We start from the raw sequence: 17502 nt of genomic DNA, 5'->3' as shown, positions 1-17502 counted from the left end.
AAATTACTTATCTACACAGTATAATTTTCTAAGAAAAGATTGACACCCCAGGAATAAAAATGACTCTGTATTGCCGAGAGATTCCAACTATTCCACTAGTAACTAAGTACAAAAATAAAGTACAATTACACCTAAATGGGCGGTTTCATATGCTAGGTGGGATAAAATGTGGTACTAAATTTGTATTGTGTTTGGTTGATATTATAAATTTATACCGTTAATCAAACATAATATAAACTTAGTCTCAGATTTAATCCTGGATATTCCACGACTATAACCCAGAGATAATTTAGTCGTGTACCAAACGACCCCAAATTGTTCAGCCCCTCCCCAAACCCATTATACCAAAAAAAAAAAGTACAAAATAACTCATTAATATGGTAAATGGTCTTTGGAAGGCACAAATATACCATGTGAAGCAACATTTTCTGGCAAGAGAACATGTAGGGTTTGTAAAAGAGTTGTCTTTGTATGCATGCATCTGTATATTTTTCTTGGCATATTAATAGATCCAAAACCATAAAAAGACAAAAATTAAAAAAATTAACAAAATACAATATGCCCTTCCATTTTTATTATATATAGATTCAAAAAAGTAGTAATCAGGACAAATGCATGGATATAAAAATGCAGTAGGAACTGTCCTGAAAATACTAGACATACTCTGCTGTTATAGGCTAACTGTTTCTTTACTTGTTTTTTTCCCCCAATTAATTCAATTAAAAGCTTCAAAGATATAAAAAAAAATATTAGGTCATTTCTTTCTATCTGTCTAAGTATTTGTGAGCAGAGTTATCTGACACATGTGCTAATGAGAGATAACATGTGCCAGGTACCCAGTAGAATAGCCGACGTACGCGCAACCTGACCCGGATACCACCTTCATAAAAAAAAGGTGATTCATTGTTCAAATTGATGATCTGGGAGAGAATTTCCTTCTTGATTTTCTAATTGGGAATAGCTAGTAGCTAACAAATTCCAGCTCTTCCAATTTATTATTTAATACCCCAAAGAAATAGTATTGTTTGTATCGACAGCTATTTAGCTCAACCAACATTGTTTTCAATTGACATGAACTTATGAAGTCAATGCATATAAAAATAGACACTATAGCATACTTCATATTTTGGTATCTTTAGGAACAATACCAAAAAAAACATTATCAAACAGTAGAAAATCAAACTGCATTCATGGCAAATTTTAAAAATGCTAGTATAAGTTTGCAGATTTTGTGTTATGTTTTTATGTGCCTTTGTAAATAAATTGAGTATGTAATAATGTGATGGAATTAAAATGGTAGTACTATTACACAGGAGATAGTCTTTGCCAAAATATTTTATTCTTGTATATGAGAAGTAATAGGGGCACTCCGGAGCAGAAAGCAACTCGTCGTATTCACGCAGCTTTCGAGAAAGGACCACACCCCAAGGGGTATGATGTAAGCAACCACCTTGATGCAAGTATCAGTGGCTGATTTCACGACTCGAACCTGTGACCTATAGGTCACACGAAGACAATTTTACCATTGTATGAGAAGTAATAGTTCTTGCTAATTTCTTCAATTCTTGTCCGAATAAGGTTTTGGTGTTTGGTCAATTTTTTTGTCATAAACATTAGTGTAACTTCATATTACAGAAGGTGCAAAGAAAAATTTGTTTACATTTATAATTCTAAATGATAGTTGCAAATAGTATTTCCACAGTGTCTACATGTATATTCGCAGAACAAAGGGAAGTGCACAGATAGCCAATTTTGGGAACCCCAATTAAACAATAACCAAAGTTTATACATTTTTTAAGTTTAGTTACTTCGAAAACAACTTACTATATATGCAACCAAAGTTGCAAAACTTCTTGCATATGCGTCTGAAGTTTTTTCTATTCTTTTAAGAATGAAGAAGAACGTAAGCGTCCAAATAGGTCGCCCCATAATTTTTTTACTTCTTTGACTTTATTTAATTAAATAAGACCTTTTTTTGTAGAAATGGAGGAACTCTTTGGAATATTATCACTTTTAGCCCGTGCCAGAAACTATTTACATTTGATAGCCGAAAAAATATATATATAATTTGTATAAGTTTTGTATATAATATACAAAATGTATATATATACAAAAAAATATACAAATTTTATACATTTTTTCGGTTATTATTTTTACAGTGTCATTTTTCTGAACTCCTCCTTTCCAGCTATTTGTCATTTGGGTTCCAACTCAGTCCATAGGGGTGGAAGGTACAAGTTGGGCTGGTCCAATCTCTCTCAATGAGCCCAAGCCAATAAAATAATTAGGTAAATACTTGATTATAATGTAGAGTTTCACACATATTATTTTTCTTATTCATGAAACAAAACGACCCCTAATTGAGTAGGTATAATGATATTACTACATTGTATCAGATTTTGCCAAAGGAATATGTGAGAAATTTTTATTAGGATGAAAATTATATATTAATATCTTCGTTTTTATTTCACTTTCAATAACAATTGGGACTGATCCCCCAACGACTCTATTTTATAGCCAAAAAAAAGTAATATTCCAAAATCAAAATCCCATAAACCTAACCATGATAACAAGTTTTGCATAGATTGTTATGTACCTTATGGCTATATAAGGTCAAACTTCTCTATAACAACATCCCTATATAAAAACATTCACTGTAAAAGTCAATTTTTTTCGGAACCGCCCTTTTAATGTTATAATATGTCCTTTATAATAGCATTTCACTATAGCATCCAAAAAATAACGGAACAAACGCAACTGTTAGGAATAATTATGGTTCAGACCAACTTGTGTGCACTTAATCCAACAAGTACTTTACCTTCTACCAACATAAACTATCCACAAAAACTTAGACTAAGAGGAAGAAGTGATCTAACAACTCTTTCCTCTGTTCATTTTTGAACTTGGTTTCCATGATCCATCCCAACTTCATCCATCGCTAGACCACACCCTTGGGTGCAAATGCTCTAGTTTCCAATGTACTTGAGGAAATCAATATTTTGAACACTAACTATAATTGCATCTACGAATCGAGAGAGAAATCAGAAAAGCAACCCTCAACATAGCTCCATTGCTACTTTTCCCAATAAATGTTTGCAAATAATATCAAAGTTGATTAATTCATATATCAATTTTAGAAACACTTGTTAGAGCAATGCCAGAAGTAATAGTTCTTCAAGTTGCTCAATCCATGCTTCTCTTTTCAAATATGATTTGGTCTTCCCAAACCACGGGCCAAATATATGATCAAAATTTCAAATTTGAGAAAGCCATTGGCTCATCTATGAGGATTTTGTGTTAGAGTCCTCTTGACAAAAGTCACAGAAGTCATTAGGAAGTCTTTTGTGTAAACAATAATCTATTCTTTTTTCTAGCATTTCTAATCTTCTCTCGAAAGACAATACTCCAACATGCATTGTCCTAGCATCAACTTGTGCAACTTTGGCACAAGATCGAAGTAATATGTAATAATCAGCATGTGTAGCATAAATATAGGCAGCATCTTTCTTTCTAGCATACCTGATGTAGCCATTCTTCTTCTTCACATGTTTTCTAGGTAGGATATAACAGAATCTGTTTTCTTGCATGTTTTCTTTCAGTTGTCTCAATGCTGTCTCCTTACACGACTCTGCAGAAGGTAGATCTCCATGTCCTTTATTTGGGGAATAAGCCTTTCGCTCCAAGCCACATTCTGAACAACTAGCTGCATTAAAATTGTCATCATCCAGTGATATGTCGCATTTGCATCTATTGATGCTGAATTTCTTCCTTGATCTTGGGGTGCTTTTGCATACACCCCTTGATCCCTTGTGTTGAAAACCATTACATGTGTGTGATTCTACTTTCTCATCATCTGATGCTTCTTCAGCCTGAAATCAAACAATTTAAAAAGTAAACAAACAAATACAAATACGATGCTGATACCGCTGGGAAAAGAAAAAAAGAAAGAGGAATACAATGAACGATAAAAACTTAATCTCTTGCACAATCAAGAAGCACTTGGATAAAGGCTCCTATTGATAACTTTTAATTGTTCGTTTATTCCTTCCAGTTAAGAGAGCGAATGACAGCAACATAGAGAAAATAAATCAATGGTATAAATGGAAGAAATGATTCCACCCTGTCGGAATTAAACTCGTAGAATTTATTTGTTAAAACATTCAAATAGTTTTTTCTGCATATTTTTTTGACTAGTCTCCTTCCGCAATTTTTAGCTTCTAAGAAATCCCTACCCAAGAAAAGAAATACAGGTGAACATACGGACATATCAAATGGGTTAAACTGACAATTGACAAGGATACAGGCATAGGGCCAAGAAAATAAATTGATTTCTAGACAAAGTTCAGAATTTAGTGATTACAGAACCTTATGGCTTTGATAGAAGTCCCACAAATCTTCAATTATCCTTTCTTCTTCATGATCTTCATAAGAAGGTTCAAGTCCAGCAAAAACCACATCTTTGCAATACTGAAGATATGATTGTAAATCTTTCGAAAAATCTGCTAAAAGCAAGAAAAGATAAAATTCAAAGAAGTTAACCTGCTGTTCAACTTTAACCCTACACTATTACCATGTTTTCTGAAAAACATAGTGACTAATGGAATTACCATATGTATCACTGAGCTCATCATGTTTTGCTTCAAGAATCTTCAAGATCTCCAAAGCATCAAAATCAGATTCATTTACATCTGGTGTACTATCGTTAGGATCTGAATCTTGTGAAGCCAAGTCCTCCTCACCAGAATTGCCTTTTCCATTGCAACTGAAACTCGGTTCTCCAATTCCATCCTCACCATCCGGTGCTAAACCACTAGAAGAAGATAAAATCATCTCCCATTTTCCACCATTAAGGTCATAAAGAATCCTTATTGTAACAATCAGAATCGACATCACACAAACACGAGAAGGCAGCCTCAACTCGTTAGCTGACAAATACAACTCTGGAGGCATAGACCACTCATACACTTGGCATGCCCGAGGGAGAATTTTTTCAACAGGAAGCGATAACTGCTTGAGATAACGGGAAGCTATAGCATGGAAGTTTACTGGAGGTAATTCCAAGCTTATTCTCCGAGCAATGGCAGTTGCAAAGAACTCTAATTTTTGCAAGGTGATAGATTGGATAGGCCTGAACATACGGCTGGTACTTATAGGGCATGCCCTTGAAGGAGGTCCCAGCTGCTTCTCAATTTCAAGAAAAGCAGCAAAATATGGGATCTTCCCTTCTAGAGCCCACTTCAATATGTCTGTTGGCAGGATTGCCTCCCTTGCCATGTGACAAGCAAGAAAAGAGATAGCTAGCGAACAAGATAATGGAATAATGCTGTGTAGAGATTTATGCCATATGGTAACTGCCCGTTTACCAAGTAAGTTGTGTGGTTCTATTTTCTTGCTGCCACTAAGCATAGCACTATCTATCTCCCCTGCAACAAGGGAAAGGAGGGTGAGTGACATAGAGCAAGGAAACACTGCAATGCATAAATGATGTTGTAAAGTTCAACTCAGCCCAATTAAAGTAATTTGATTGTGTAAACCTATCCACTTTGCTAAAATATATGGGTTTAATGTTGTTACAACTTCGTCCACTTATCATTTAAAGAGGATAGAGAGGACATGTTCTTGCTTCACCTGAAAAAATATAGAAGGCAAAAGAATCAAAACCAAGAGGAACATTGCACTCTCATTGCACAACTTTTGCCACCCAGCACAAAGTAGTAGAATATGCCGAATAACTAGTCCTACACTTCTAAAGCTTCAGGAGAATAGTCACAGCATTATAAATTTAATGCAAATGAAAAAAGCATCATCTTACTTTGGTCAAATGTACGATGCTAGGACATGGATAAAATCTAATTTTCCAATATGAACATCTAATGAATAGAAAAATATCATAGAGAAACAACAAATAAAATGAGAAGTGGCCTATGCTGCATATCAACAATAAGTTAATCAAATACCTTGAGTTTGAGACTCTGATTCATGAATGACATTGTCTGCCCACTCATCCGCCATAACCTTTTCATGTGCTAAATATCTCAGCCATACAGGCCCAACAACCCCAACAATTAGAGGGCTTACATTAAATTTCTCCACTAGCGCCTTACACTGCAATTGGATCATAACTTGTAACCCCATAACATACCTTAATCGGACTCCTGAATAATAATCAGTATATGTTAAGGAACTTTGAGACGGCCCAAAATCAGCAGGTCCAGCAGGCTCAACTCCATCACCTTCATTATCCTCTTGGTTGTCATCTAAAGTGTTCAAAGTTTCTAGATGCTGGGACTGTGAAAGCTTAACCTGAGATACCGGCTCAGCTTGACAAATCTGGGTGGGAGCACGGCGCTGACCGGCAGCATATATTCCCCCGTCCAGATTGAATAGGTCATCATCATCAACACCAGTGTCAATGATGTCATTCGCTTGAGAGCCGCAAAGAGTGCAATAGAAGAATCCATCACCACCATCATTAAAGGATATATTGCCACAAATCTCACATCGTTTTTGAATCCGCTCTGTCATTCTATCTTTTTGTATGGTTCAGTGATCAAACTCTCTGACATGAAGTGTTGGTTAATTAGTCTATTAGCAGCAGGTTAACTCAAGGAGACTAAAACGATTAATCCTAGAAACTGTTTTGGAGACTAAAACGATTAATCCTAGAAACTGTTTTTCGCTTAAATTAACATTTCTTAGAAGCACTCTATGCCAACAAAATGATAGTGTTATTTGTTAAAATTCCTGTACTTAAAACACAAAACACGATTCAACCAAAGTAATCTCAACTTTATGGAATTAATACTCCTCAAATAAATAAAAGATCTTTTTTCACCTCATTCTACATGATTATATAGTTGGCTAAATACATTCTTACCTCAGTCCTAAAAGCTAATTGCAAGGGACAAAGGAATGTCATTATAATCATGTGATTATAACTTGAAGTATTAGATCATACAAAATTTACTTCATTGAAGCATTATACAAAACACCTTCAGGGCAATAAAGTGATGCAACAAATTGCCTTCCCAAAACAAAATAAAATAAAATTTAAAGCAAGGCAGCAAATTGTATCAATATTATTTTCGTAAGTTAGTGTACAAATTGTAACTGGAACAGATAAATTTTCCATTTAGGATTTAACTTATATGCATTCACTCTGTAAAGTTAAATTATCAGTCAAATTAAAAAAAAATTAAAAAAAGAGCTTAACCTTGATATCAAGCTGAAATCTCCTTCCACTTTCTACTGCTGAAGCTTCTCACTAGGTTTCATCGGCTTTGCTTTAGCCGCTTGCGGTTTGAACCGGTTCTGCCGTTTTCCTCTGCTTTTCGGTCTTAAGCTACTGTGGTCGGAGTTTATAGAATTCTATACATTCAGAGATTGTTGATCGTTGCCGGACTCTTCCTCCGGTGATTCTCCGGCGACTGTGAATCCCGGCGATGATTCGCTCACCTCTGGGATTACTCCAATTGAAGTTTCTCTTTTTACTAAAACCTAAATAGAGCATAATAATCCAATTGGAATTACCTTATTTTTCCCGATCAAAGTTGGTTATTTGTTTTTTGTTTCTTTTCTTATAAGGTGTACTAGATATGGTCAGCCCGTGCTAAAGCACGGGCCCAACAATTTAATAATGTCAAATCTAACTTAAGTTGTCAAATATAGCCAAGTACTGGTACCCTCAATGAAAGGAGATAACTTTTAAAGTAACATAATTGCCGAAGATAGAGCAAAATGATTAAACCTGTTTGCATTAATATTGATGAAAAAGTTTACCCAAGCACTTTGGTTTAAGTTAGGGAACGTTTCATATGTAATATAGGTATTCCACATATCAAAAACACAACAACACTAGAAATGACAAATAAAACTGCTCATTTAATCCTCGTATGCACAGCTATTCTAGAATTGAATTCATTCAGTTGTTTTTTATATCTGGGTAAGTCAGCTCGCTTCTTGACACATGTAAAGGTATCTTGAGCAGGAAAAATACAATGAGATAGAAGCAGCACAATTTTCCTTTGAAGCATAGATGTAAGAATACAATGAAATGAATAACACACTGTTATTCTGGAATTTTCCTTGGTTACAAAGTCCTACCTATGAGTTTGCTGACTAACTTTATCCACAACATGCTATTTTTCTTTCTCCTCCATGTTCAAAGTTGTAAAACAGTAAGTTGTTTTTAAATCTGTAGTCATTATGCACAGCTATCCAAGGCACTCCACTGATAAATGAATGTAAATAACTTTGCAATTTTGTAGTAGAATAGGAGATTCTTAAGGCACTGTCCTAAATAGTAACAAAAACGATTTTCGTCAAAATGCCTGCCCTCATATCTGACTTCTTAACGATAAGTAATCTCAATTATCATACAATGGAAGTAAAAAAAACATTGGATAATATAGCACCAAACCTTAGCATTTTTATTTTGAAAATCATCTTGTCCCAAAGTAGCAAGTATCTGGCGTTGTTCTTCTAGGTTGCATAAGTACAACTATCCATAAGTTATCTGATCTCTATTTAACAGATTCAAGTCTCCCAAAGTCAGTGGAGTAAACCAAAAATTTAGATTTCCAGTTTAAACGGCAACCTGCAAGCGCAACTGAAATGTAAAAACATTAGCATATTATATTCAGAAAAACAAAGGAAAAAGCTCACTCCAATCTTTATATTGAATCACTCACAGACCTTTTGGAGCAATTACAGATTAATTAATCTAATTCAATCCAAAGAAGGCGAAGACAATGTAGAATGGTCTTTCTAAATATATATGGAAAATGCTGACATGGGACATATTAAGAAAATATAGCAAAAAAAATATGTCAATGAAGAAAATTAAGATGAGAATGCTTTCCGAATGATTTCTCCATATACTACATTGTATGTAGAATGATCATATGTGTCCTGTGTTGTGGGTGGACGTATTAGTAATTTACATTCTATGAACTTTTTACTCTAGATAAAGCAATGTAAAGTTGATCATGTGAAAAAACGGGTTCACGCGAATAAATTCCAAAAAAATCTAATGTTTGGCTTGAGCTTTATTTATAGTTATAGTGAAACATAACCTTATTGGAAATTGTGTTTTCTTAAAAGGAACTGGTAAGTTCTCATCCTGTGATGCTACTAATGATATCTTTGGGATAAATACATGTTTATTTTTTAAATTACCACTGGCAATAGTAGCAGTTATAACATGTATCTTAAAATCATAATATATTAATCGTGTACTGGATAATATAACTTGATAATTTTTTTCCAAGTTAATCTATAAGGCGGTAAGCTAGTAGGATGTAAGGTATGGTAAAAAATTTCAAATTGGGATTGATCATTTGATTCTATAGTTTCGTCAATAGCAGTATACACTTTAGCATCGGTGGCAAGTCGATGTATAAGCATGTCATTTCTTTAAATGCATATAATTTTTTGGCAAAAGATTATCATTTTTGTAAATTGAAAAGGAAGATAACAATGTGGATTTCTAACCTTCTTCAAGGTATACTGGATTGGTATTTGTAAGAGCACTTCCTTTGAGGTCGGCTATCAAATTGCAAAAATGCGACTGTATTACTTGAATGATGAAGGAATAATTATTTTTTCAATTCAACTCTTTTATCTCGTAGTTGGGACAAAAATAATTGTTTTCTCTCAGGCGACATTTGTGCATATCTAGTACGACGGCGCAAATTCCTATCAACAATTTGTTCTTCTGCATTCCTTAGAGGTCTCTGGCATAAATTTATAGTATCTATGTTTCCAGACCTTCTTGCTTAAAATAGTTTATACTTTTGTTAAATTAATTTAGGTTAGTGTAATCTGAAATCAAACTTTAGAATTAATTTTTTTTCTTAACCTAAAGTTAGGAAAATACTAAAATACTCTAACAGAAAGAAAAATGAGAACAAATGCATGCTTTTCAAACATATTTATTTAACACAACTACAAATATAGAAATATGTTGCTAGCTGATGATGTCCAACAGAAGTAAATAGCGTACCTTTTGAGTTGTTGACTGATGGATAAGACTGTTGTGGTAAACCTGTTGAAATCAAGCATATGATCAAACATGCTGGATGTGCACAGAGCAGCAGTACTAAAAGTCATTATATGAACCTAATGTTGCACAGAAGTACATAAGAAAGAACCAAGCAAAGCCTGGTATTTAAGTGGAGAAGGGTAGAGGGGCGGGCCCATTATCCACCGAGTTTCGAAGGCTGCGGTTGGTCCAAAGGATCGGCCCCAGACGGATTTCTCGGTCATCAAAAAAAAAAAAAGAACCAATATCAAAGGAGAAATCTTTACTACATATCTCAATGCATTAATAAAGTTATAGTTATAACTACGAAAAGTAATCTCAATCACCGGGTTAGCTTCATTAGATAGTCTCTCGAGGTACAGTTGGAGGCAAAACAGGATAAAAACAGCACTTTTTGGGAACCATGTCAGTTATCAAGGATTTCATTAGGCCATCTGATAAACTCTTCATACTAACCTCTATAGTACGGTGCTTTTCCTCCACATTACACATCTCCAAATCCAAGAACATGTAGTCTCTATTGCTAATGGCATAACTGCTAGTGCAAAAATCACTTGTTTGCACTTCAGACACAAAATATTTCTAATTGCAATGTGCCTAGGCAAAATTATAAAAGGTTTTCGAAGATATTTAGGTAATAAAATTGAGCAGAGATATTTGAGGTCTTTGGCATAAATCCACAGCATCTTTATTTTTTGAGGTCTTTGGCGTAAATCCACAGCATCTTTATTTTCGGACATTCCTGTTTCAAATAGTTAATACTTTTATTAAATTAACTTTATAGAACAGTATAACTTGAAACCCATACTTTAGATCGAATTTTTTAGTTAACACAAAGCTAGAAAAGGGTAAAATACTCTAACAGAAAAACAGATGAGAAAGATATGATGTTGAATGATGATGTCCAGCAGAAGTAAATAACGTACCTTTTGGATTGTTAAATGATGGATCAGAATGTTGTAGTAAACCTGTTGAAAAAGAAATACATCAGAATTTATTAGGGGGTTGACGCATATGATCAAACATCTTGGATGTGCACAGTGCATCAGTAATAAAAATCATTTATATGAACCTGATGTTGCACAAAAGTACATAAGAGTAAATGCATAAAAACGTATACAATGAAAACAACTAATACCACGACGAAATTCTTATTACATATGTCTACTCACTAATAAAGTTAAAGCTATAAGCCTATAACTACCAAAAGTAATTTCAATTCTCAGTCATTTTAGAGAAAACTTTATAGAGCTTCTAACGTTAGTTGTAAAAGACTACAAATTGTAGTGCCAGTAAACAGATTTATTATATCTCCATAGAAATTTTAATTAAAAGGAGAGAGAAGGGTGCAAATGACTGAAGTAAAAGAAAATCAGATGATTTAGGAATATTATCAAACATGCTCGGTGTATGAGTGTGCAAATCTAATATAGTTAGAGGCATGCATATAAAACTCCGGCAACAAAATGTCCAAACAAACAGAGGAATAAACAGATGCCGACCAAAATTATATTAGGGGTGCATTTAAGAAAAGAAGAAGCAAGAATTAGAGAAAAATTCACCACAACTATAGTGCAAATGTCAAAGACAATATGGAACTGGAATTGAGAAATTTAGGCATATTGAAAAGAAAGAAATCGTCTGACTACAAATCCCATTGGAAATTAAAAGGTACAAAAAAATCAACATTACATCTGCAGGTTCCAACTATAGTAAATTAACTTGCACTATTCACATCAAGACATAGCAAACACATAATACAATTCATTCAAAATCAAAAACACTGAACCCCAAAATTTTATATTGAAAATTGAAACATCGACATGGCTAAAAATAGAGGAAGTCAAAATTTCACCTATGAAATCCACCAAAAACAAAGGAAAAAAGAAAGAGGAAGAAGAAGAACGCACCGGAGAGCTGAGCAAAGTAACAAATAAATCTCCTCTCAAATTCAGTAGCTTCTGATGAAAATAGTCAAAGAGGATAGGGGCAAAATTGAGAAAACATAAGCAGATTTTTTTGTTGAAATTTCAAATTTACCCCTGTTCGTAACCCTGTTCGTACACCGTAACTCTCACTTCTAAATAATAGTAATATAAGTTGTTCTGGTTATAAATTACTTATATAATAATTCTTTATTTCATTTTATACGGTACTAGTTTTTTAATCTGTTTTTAAAAATTAATTTCTTATAAACTAATTTAATTTCAATTTTTTTACGTCTACTTTAATTACATAATTTATAGCCATATAAATATTATAATGTTTATTTATGATCGTAAGTTTTAATTTTTTTTTATCCCGTGTATAATGAAGTACCTAATAACAATGTAAAAAAGGAAAATGCTAAATAAAATATTGAAGAAAACAAACTATATAGCAAACCAAAAATATAGAAGAAAGAACTGCAAGTAGAAATTTGAAGAAAATTATTAGTGTAACTGCAAGTAAAATTTTGAAGAAAATTATTAGTGATATTAAGACAAAGGTTAGCAGTGAAAACCTTTTACAACAAAAGGAAAAGTAGGGGAAAAAAATAGCATAAAAAACTTAAAAGAAAATTCAAGAAAGGAAGTCAAAGTAAAACCACAACTACTATTACCATACTTCAATCTAAGCAAGTTGAGGTGATTATGTTGCGAAATATCGTGGGTTAACTAGCACACAATTACACACAAAATAAATAGAGAACAAAAATCAACACAAGGATTTAACGAGGTTCGGCTAAGCCTAATCCTCAGGGCAAAAGCAGAGAGACTTTTTCACTATGAATGAGAAGAAAAACACAATACAATATATAGAATCTCTAACCCCTATATATAGATCCCAAATAGTCTCAAGCTTATAAGAGAAAGGTTTCTCAATTTGACAAGGACTATATGTTTTCCTTTCCAAAATCTATTAGGACAATAGGTTTTCTTAAACATATAGGGATTATGGGCTTCCTATAAATACAAGAAAATAATTCAAGCCAACAAAATAACAAATCTTCCCCTTGGCTTGAATTCTCTTCATCAACAGGAACAATGTCTCTCTACATTGCCCTCAGTCCTCGCGAAGGCTCTATTGAGTATTGCACACACCAATCAAGTCTAGGCAATGCCTAAACTTGTTTGCCGGGACTGCCTTGGTCATCATATCATCTGGATTATCATGCGTATACACTTTCTCCACATTAACAATCCATTTTGATATATATCTCGAATAAAGTGATGTCTGACTTCAATATGCTTCGTCCGCTCATGAAACATCTGATTCTTAGTAAGATGAATGGCACTATGACTGTCACAAAAAATTTTCGTCTTCTTCTGAGCTAGTCCAGGATCACTTACCAAGCCTTGCGGCCAAATAGCCTCTTTCACTGCTTCCATAATTGCCATATACTCAGCTTCTGTGCTAGACAAAGCAACGACATACTACAAAGTCGCCTTCCAATTGATGACACTACCGGAAAGAGTAAAAACATAACCTGTCAGAGATCTTCTCTTATCTAAGTCCCCTGCATTATCTGAATCAGCATAGCCAACTAAGGATTCACTCAACTTGTCTTTGTAAAAAGTCAAGCCTACATCTGAAGTACCCTTCAAGTATCTCAAGATCCACTTCACCGCCGGCCAATGTTCTTTACCAGGACACACCATGTATCTACTCACAACACTAACAGCATGTGAAATGTCAGGGTGAGTGCAAACCATAGCATACATAATCCATCTCCTCGTATGTTTTTGGTGACATGTCTGCAGACAACTTGAAATGGGAAGAAAAAGTAACAGACACATATTTAGCACTTGTCATATTAAATCTCTTGAGGACCTTCTCAATATAGGACCGTTGGGACAACATCAGCTTTCCAACCCTTCTATCTCGAGTAATCTCCATCCCCAATATCTTCTTTGCAACACCCAAATTCTTCATCTCAAACTCCTCACCTAGTTGCTTCTTTAATCGGGTAATATGTGACATGCTTTTAGCAATAATAAGTATGTCATCCACATATAACAACAAGTATACACTAGAACCGTCTTCAAGCTTTTTGTAATACACACAACTATCATATGCACTTCAAGAAAAAATATTTTGAATAATTAATGTATCAAATCTTTTATACCACTGCTTAGGCGATTGTTTCAGACCATATAAAGATTTCCTAAGAAAGCAAACATGATTTTTCTTATCCTGAGTAATGAATCCCTCGGGTTGACTTATGTAAATCTGCTCATCCAACTCACCATGCAAGAATGCAGTTTTCACATCTAACTGCTCTAGTTCTAAGTCATGAAGAGCCACCAAAGCCAGTAAGACCCTGATAGAGCTATGCTTTACCACTTGAGAGAACACTTCATTGTAATTTATCCCCTCCCTCTGTGTAAAACCTTTAGCTACTAATCTTTCTTTGTACCTTGATGCTTCAACTCCTGGATTGCCCTCTTTTCTTTTGAAAATCCATTTGCAGCCTAGTACCTTTTGTCCCTTTGGCAATGGAATAAGCTTCCATATCTGATTCTTATGAAAAGACTCAATCTCTTCACTCATAACACCAACCCACTTATCTACTTCTGGACTAGAAATAGCTACTTTATAGCTATTAGGCTCAAGCACATCAATGGTCTCTGCAACAGACAAAGCAAACCCCACAAAATTTGCATATCCAAAAAAATTACCATCAGCTACGCTTGTAAACCTTTGTGGTGGATTGATCACTCTCTTCTCTCTGCCTGTTGCAATGTTATATGGTTGTTGCGCAGGTGCATCAATATTATCATCTTGATCAATATTTTTTGTACCTCCTCCACTTTCTCTACTTTAGAACTACTGGACTGAGCTAGTAGAGATTCAATTTCTAGCTCTATGCGATCACTGAAACCACAATTTGTTTCTGCTATTGCCTTCTCCCTCTGACTGTCCAGTGAGGCAGATTCATTGAATGTTACATCCCTACTGATAATTAGCCTTTGAGTCTTTTGATCTGTGCACCACAACCTATAACCTTTCACTCAGTTGCATACCCTAGAAATATGCATTTCTTTGCCCTCGGCTCAAGTTTTCTATCCCTCACATGAGCATAAGCAGGACAAGCAAATATACTTAAATTTGAATAATCAGCAGGCGAACCGGACCATACCTCAAAAGGAGTTTTGAACTCAATAGATGTGGATGGAGATATGTTGACCAAATAACAAGCTATATTGATTGCTTTAGCCCAAAAATCTTTGGTAACACATGAGTGTGAAAGCATGCTTCGTTCCCTATCACAAAGCGTTTTGTTCATACATTATGCAACATCATTTTGTTGTGGTGTTCTGACACAAGTGCGGTATCTCACTATGCCCTCTCTGTTGCAGAAATTATCGAACTCAGAATTGAAAAATTCTAACCCATTATCAGTTCGAAGACGCTTAACTTTTCTTTCCGTCTGCCTCTTAACCATCGTCTTCCATTTAACAAATATCGGAAATGCCTCATCTTTTGTTTTCAGATAATACACCCACACTATCCTTGAGTAATCAACAATCAAAGTCATAAAATACCTGGCACCACTCTTAGAGGGAACTCTGTTTGTACCCTACAAGTCTGAGTGTATATAATCTAACTTGTCTCTGGTCTTGTGCTCGGCCTTCTTGCTGAACTTTACCCTTGTATGTTTTACCAAACACACAATGCTCATAAAAAATTCAAAACTTGATTTTTGTACCCATTCAGCAAATTATGCTTACTCAACAAAGACAATCCATTAACACTCATATGGCCAAGTCGCAAGTGCCACAACTGAGACTGATTTAGATTACTTTTCCCAGAAGCTACAACAGTTTCCCCTTCAACTATATTGGCGTGAAGATGATACAATTTAGAATGCAGTTTACCCTTCATGAGTACGATGGAGCATTTACACACTTTAAGTATTCCATTCTCGAAGTGAAATTTATACCCTTGATCATCCAAAGTCAAAAGAGAAATCAAAATTCTCTTTATCCGAGGGACATGCCAACACTCAAAGTTTCTGATAATTCCATCGAATATTCTCAATTTGATGTTACCAATCCCCTCTACTGGTAATGGATGATCATCTCACATGTAGACAGTCCCATTCATTTGCTTGTAAGTTGCAAACCAATTCTTGTGTGGACATATGTGAAAAGTAGCACCAGAATCAATAACTCAAGAATTATGTCCATGACTAGAACTCACAACACATGCTTCCCCTACATAGTCGCTATCATCAGAATTATTGCTAGTGCCACCAATATTTGCCGAATTATCTATTTTCTGCTAGTCCCATTCACTTGCTCTCTGCACTCATAACAATGTTGCTTCCTTGCTCTTGACTTTGATCTGGCGGTTGGCTTTTTCCTATTAAAGTATTTTTGTTGTGTTCTTCCTATAATCACAAGACCCTCGCCCTCGATTCTGCTGCCTGAAAAGTTCTTTTTCAACTCTATAGATTTTAGTGCATTACTGACATCTTCCAGTGAAATGTTGTCTTTCCCATATAGTAGCGTATCGACAAAAGTATCATAAGACCATGGTAAAGAACATAACACCATCAAGGCTTGATCCCCACTCTCAATTTTGATATCCACCTTCTTTAGGTCCATTATAATTGAATTAAACTTATTAAGGTGAGTTTTAACAGGTGTACCTTCATTCATACAGAGATTGTATAACCTTTTTTTCAGGTAGAGGCGGTTTGTTAGTGATTTCTTAAAATACAAATCTTCCAGCTTCTTCCATGCCATTGCTGCATAAGTTTCTTCAGCAATTTCCCGAAGAACGCTATATGTAACGCTCATGAAGATCGCACTCAAAGCCCTCTCCTTCAGGTCTACCTTCTTTGTCTCTTTCATCTCTTCAGAAAAATCCTCATCAATTGCCTTCCATAACCCTTGTAACACCATGGACGATTTTATCCTAATCTTCCATAGACTGAAACTAGAACCCCCGTCAAATTTCTGTACTTCGTACTTTGTTGAAGATGATGAAGACATCTTACCCTAGATTATATGTAAAAACCCGAACTTTGCTCTGATACCAATTGTTGCGAAATATCGTGGGTTAACTAGCACATAATCACACACAGAGCAAATAGAGAAGAAAAATCAACACAAGGATTTAACGAGGTTCGGTTAAGTCTAATCCTCGGGGGAAAAGCATAGAAAATTTTCCATTATGAATGAGAAGAAAAGCACAATACAATCTATAGAATCTCCAACTACAACCTATATATATATATATATATATATATATATATATATATATATATATATATATATATATATATCCCAAATAGTCTCAAGCCTATAAGAGAAAGGTTTCCCAATTTGATGAGGACTATAGGTTTTCCTTTTCCAAATCTATTAGGACAATGGGTTTTCTTAAACCTATAGGGATTATGGGTGTCCTAAAAATACAAGAAAATAATTCAAGCCACAAAATAACGGATTATTTGAATCATCGCGAATTAT

The 17502-nt window shown here is 34.6% G+C and overlaps 1 protein-coding gene across 9 annotated transcripts; it reads right to left on the bottom strand.

The window, feature by feature from the left end:
- Nucleotides 1–3077: 3077 nt before the first annotated feature.
- On the bottom strand, nt 3078–11983 carry LOC104085602 (TATA box-binding protein-associated factor RNA polymerase I subunit B). Of its 9 annotated transcripts, none has more exons than XM_070192600.1 (10): nt 11898–11955; nt 10969–11010; nt 10499–10784; nt 10004–10045; nt 9493–9546; nt 7214–8608; nt 5958–6559; nt 4608–5423; nt 4366–4502; nt 3078–3869 (listed from the first exon to the last, which is right to left on the bottom strand). In XM_070192600.1, the coding sequence occupies exons 7-10, from the start codon at nt 6523–6525 to the stop codon at nt 3282–3284; spliced, it is 2109 nt and encodes a 702-aa protein (XP_070048701.1). In that variant the 5' UTR covers nt 6526–6559; nt 7214–8608; nt 9493–9546; nt 10004–10045; nt 10499–10784; nt 10969–11010; nt 11898–11955; the 3' UTR covers nt 3078–3281. The 9 variants fall into 9 exon arrangements, with proteins under 9 accessions (XP_070048701.1, XP_070048697.1, XP_070048698.1 ...); XM_070192596.1 differs by lacking the exon at nt 9493–9546 and having other exon boundaries at nt 7214–7497; nt 8420–8608; XM_070192597.1 differs by lacking the exon at nt 9493–9546 and having other exon boundaries at nt 11953–11983.
- Between the last annotated feature and the right edge of the window lie 5519 nt (nt 11984–17502).

The sequence above is a fragment of the Nicotiana tomentosiformis genome, chromosome 1, assembly GCF_000390325.3.
Source record: "Nicotiana tomentosiformis chromosome 1, ASM39032v3, whole genome shotgun sequence".
Taxonomy (NCBI): Eukaryota; Viridiplantae; Streptophyta; class Magnoliopsida; order Solanales; family Solanaceae; genus Nicotiana; species Nicotiana tomentosiformis.
The sequence above is the reverse complement of the archived record's forward strand: the minus strand, read 5'-3'. Positions and strand labels throughout refer to the sequence as shown.

Coding starts and splice junctions, on each gene's coding strand:
- LOC104085602 (XM_070192597.1), bottom strand. CDS start 6,525: ATGACAGAGCGGATTCAAAAACGATGTGAGATTTGTGGCAATATATCC. Junction 5,424..5,957: donor ATCAGAGTCTCAAACTCAAG/GTATTTGATTAA, acceptor CCCTTGTTGCAG/GGGAGATAGATAGTGCTATG. Junction 3,870..4,365: donor ACTTCTATCAAAGCCATAAG/GTTCTGTAATCA, acceptor GTTTGATTTCAG/GCTGAAGAAGCATCAGATGA.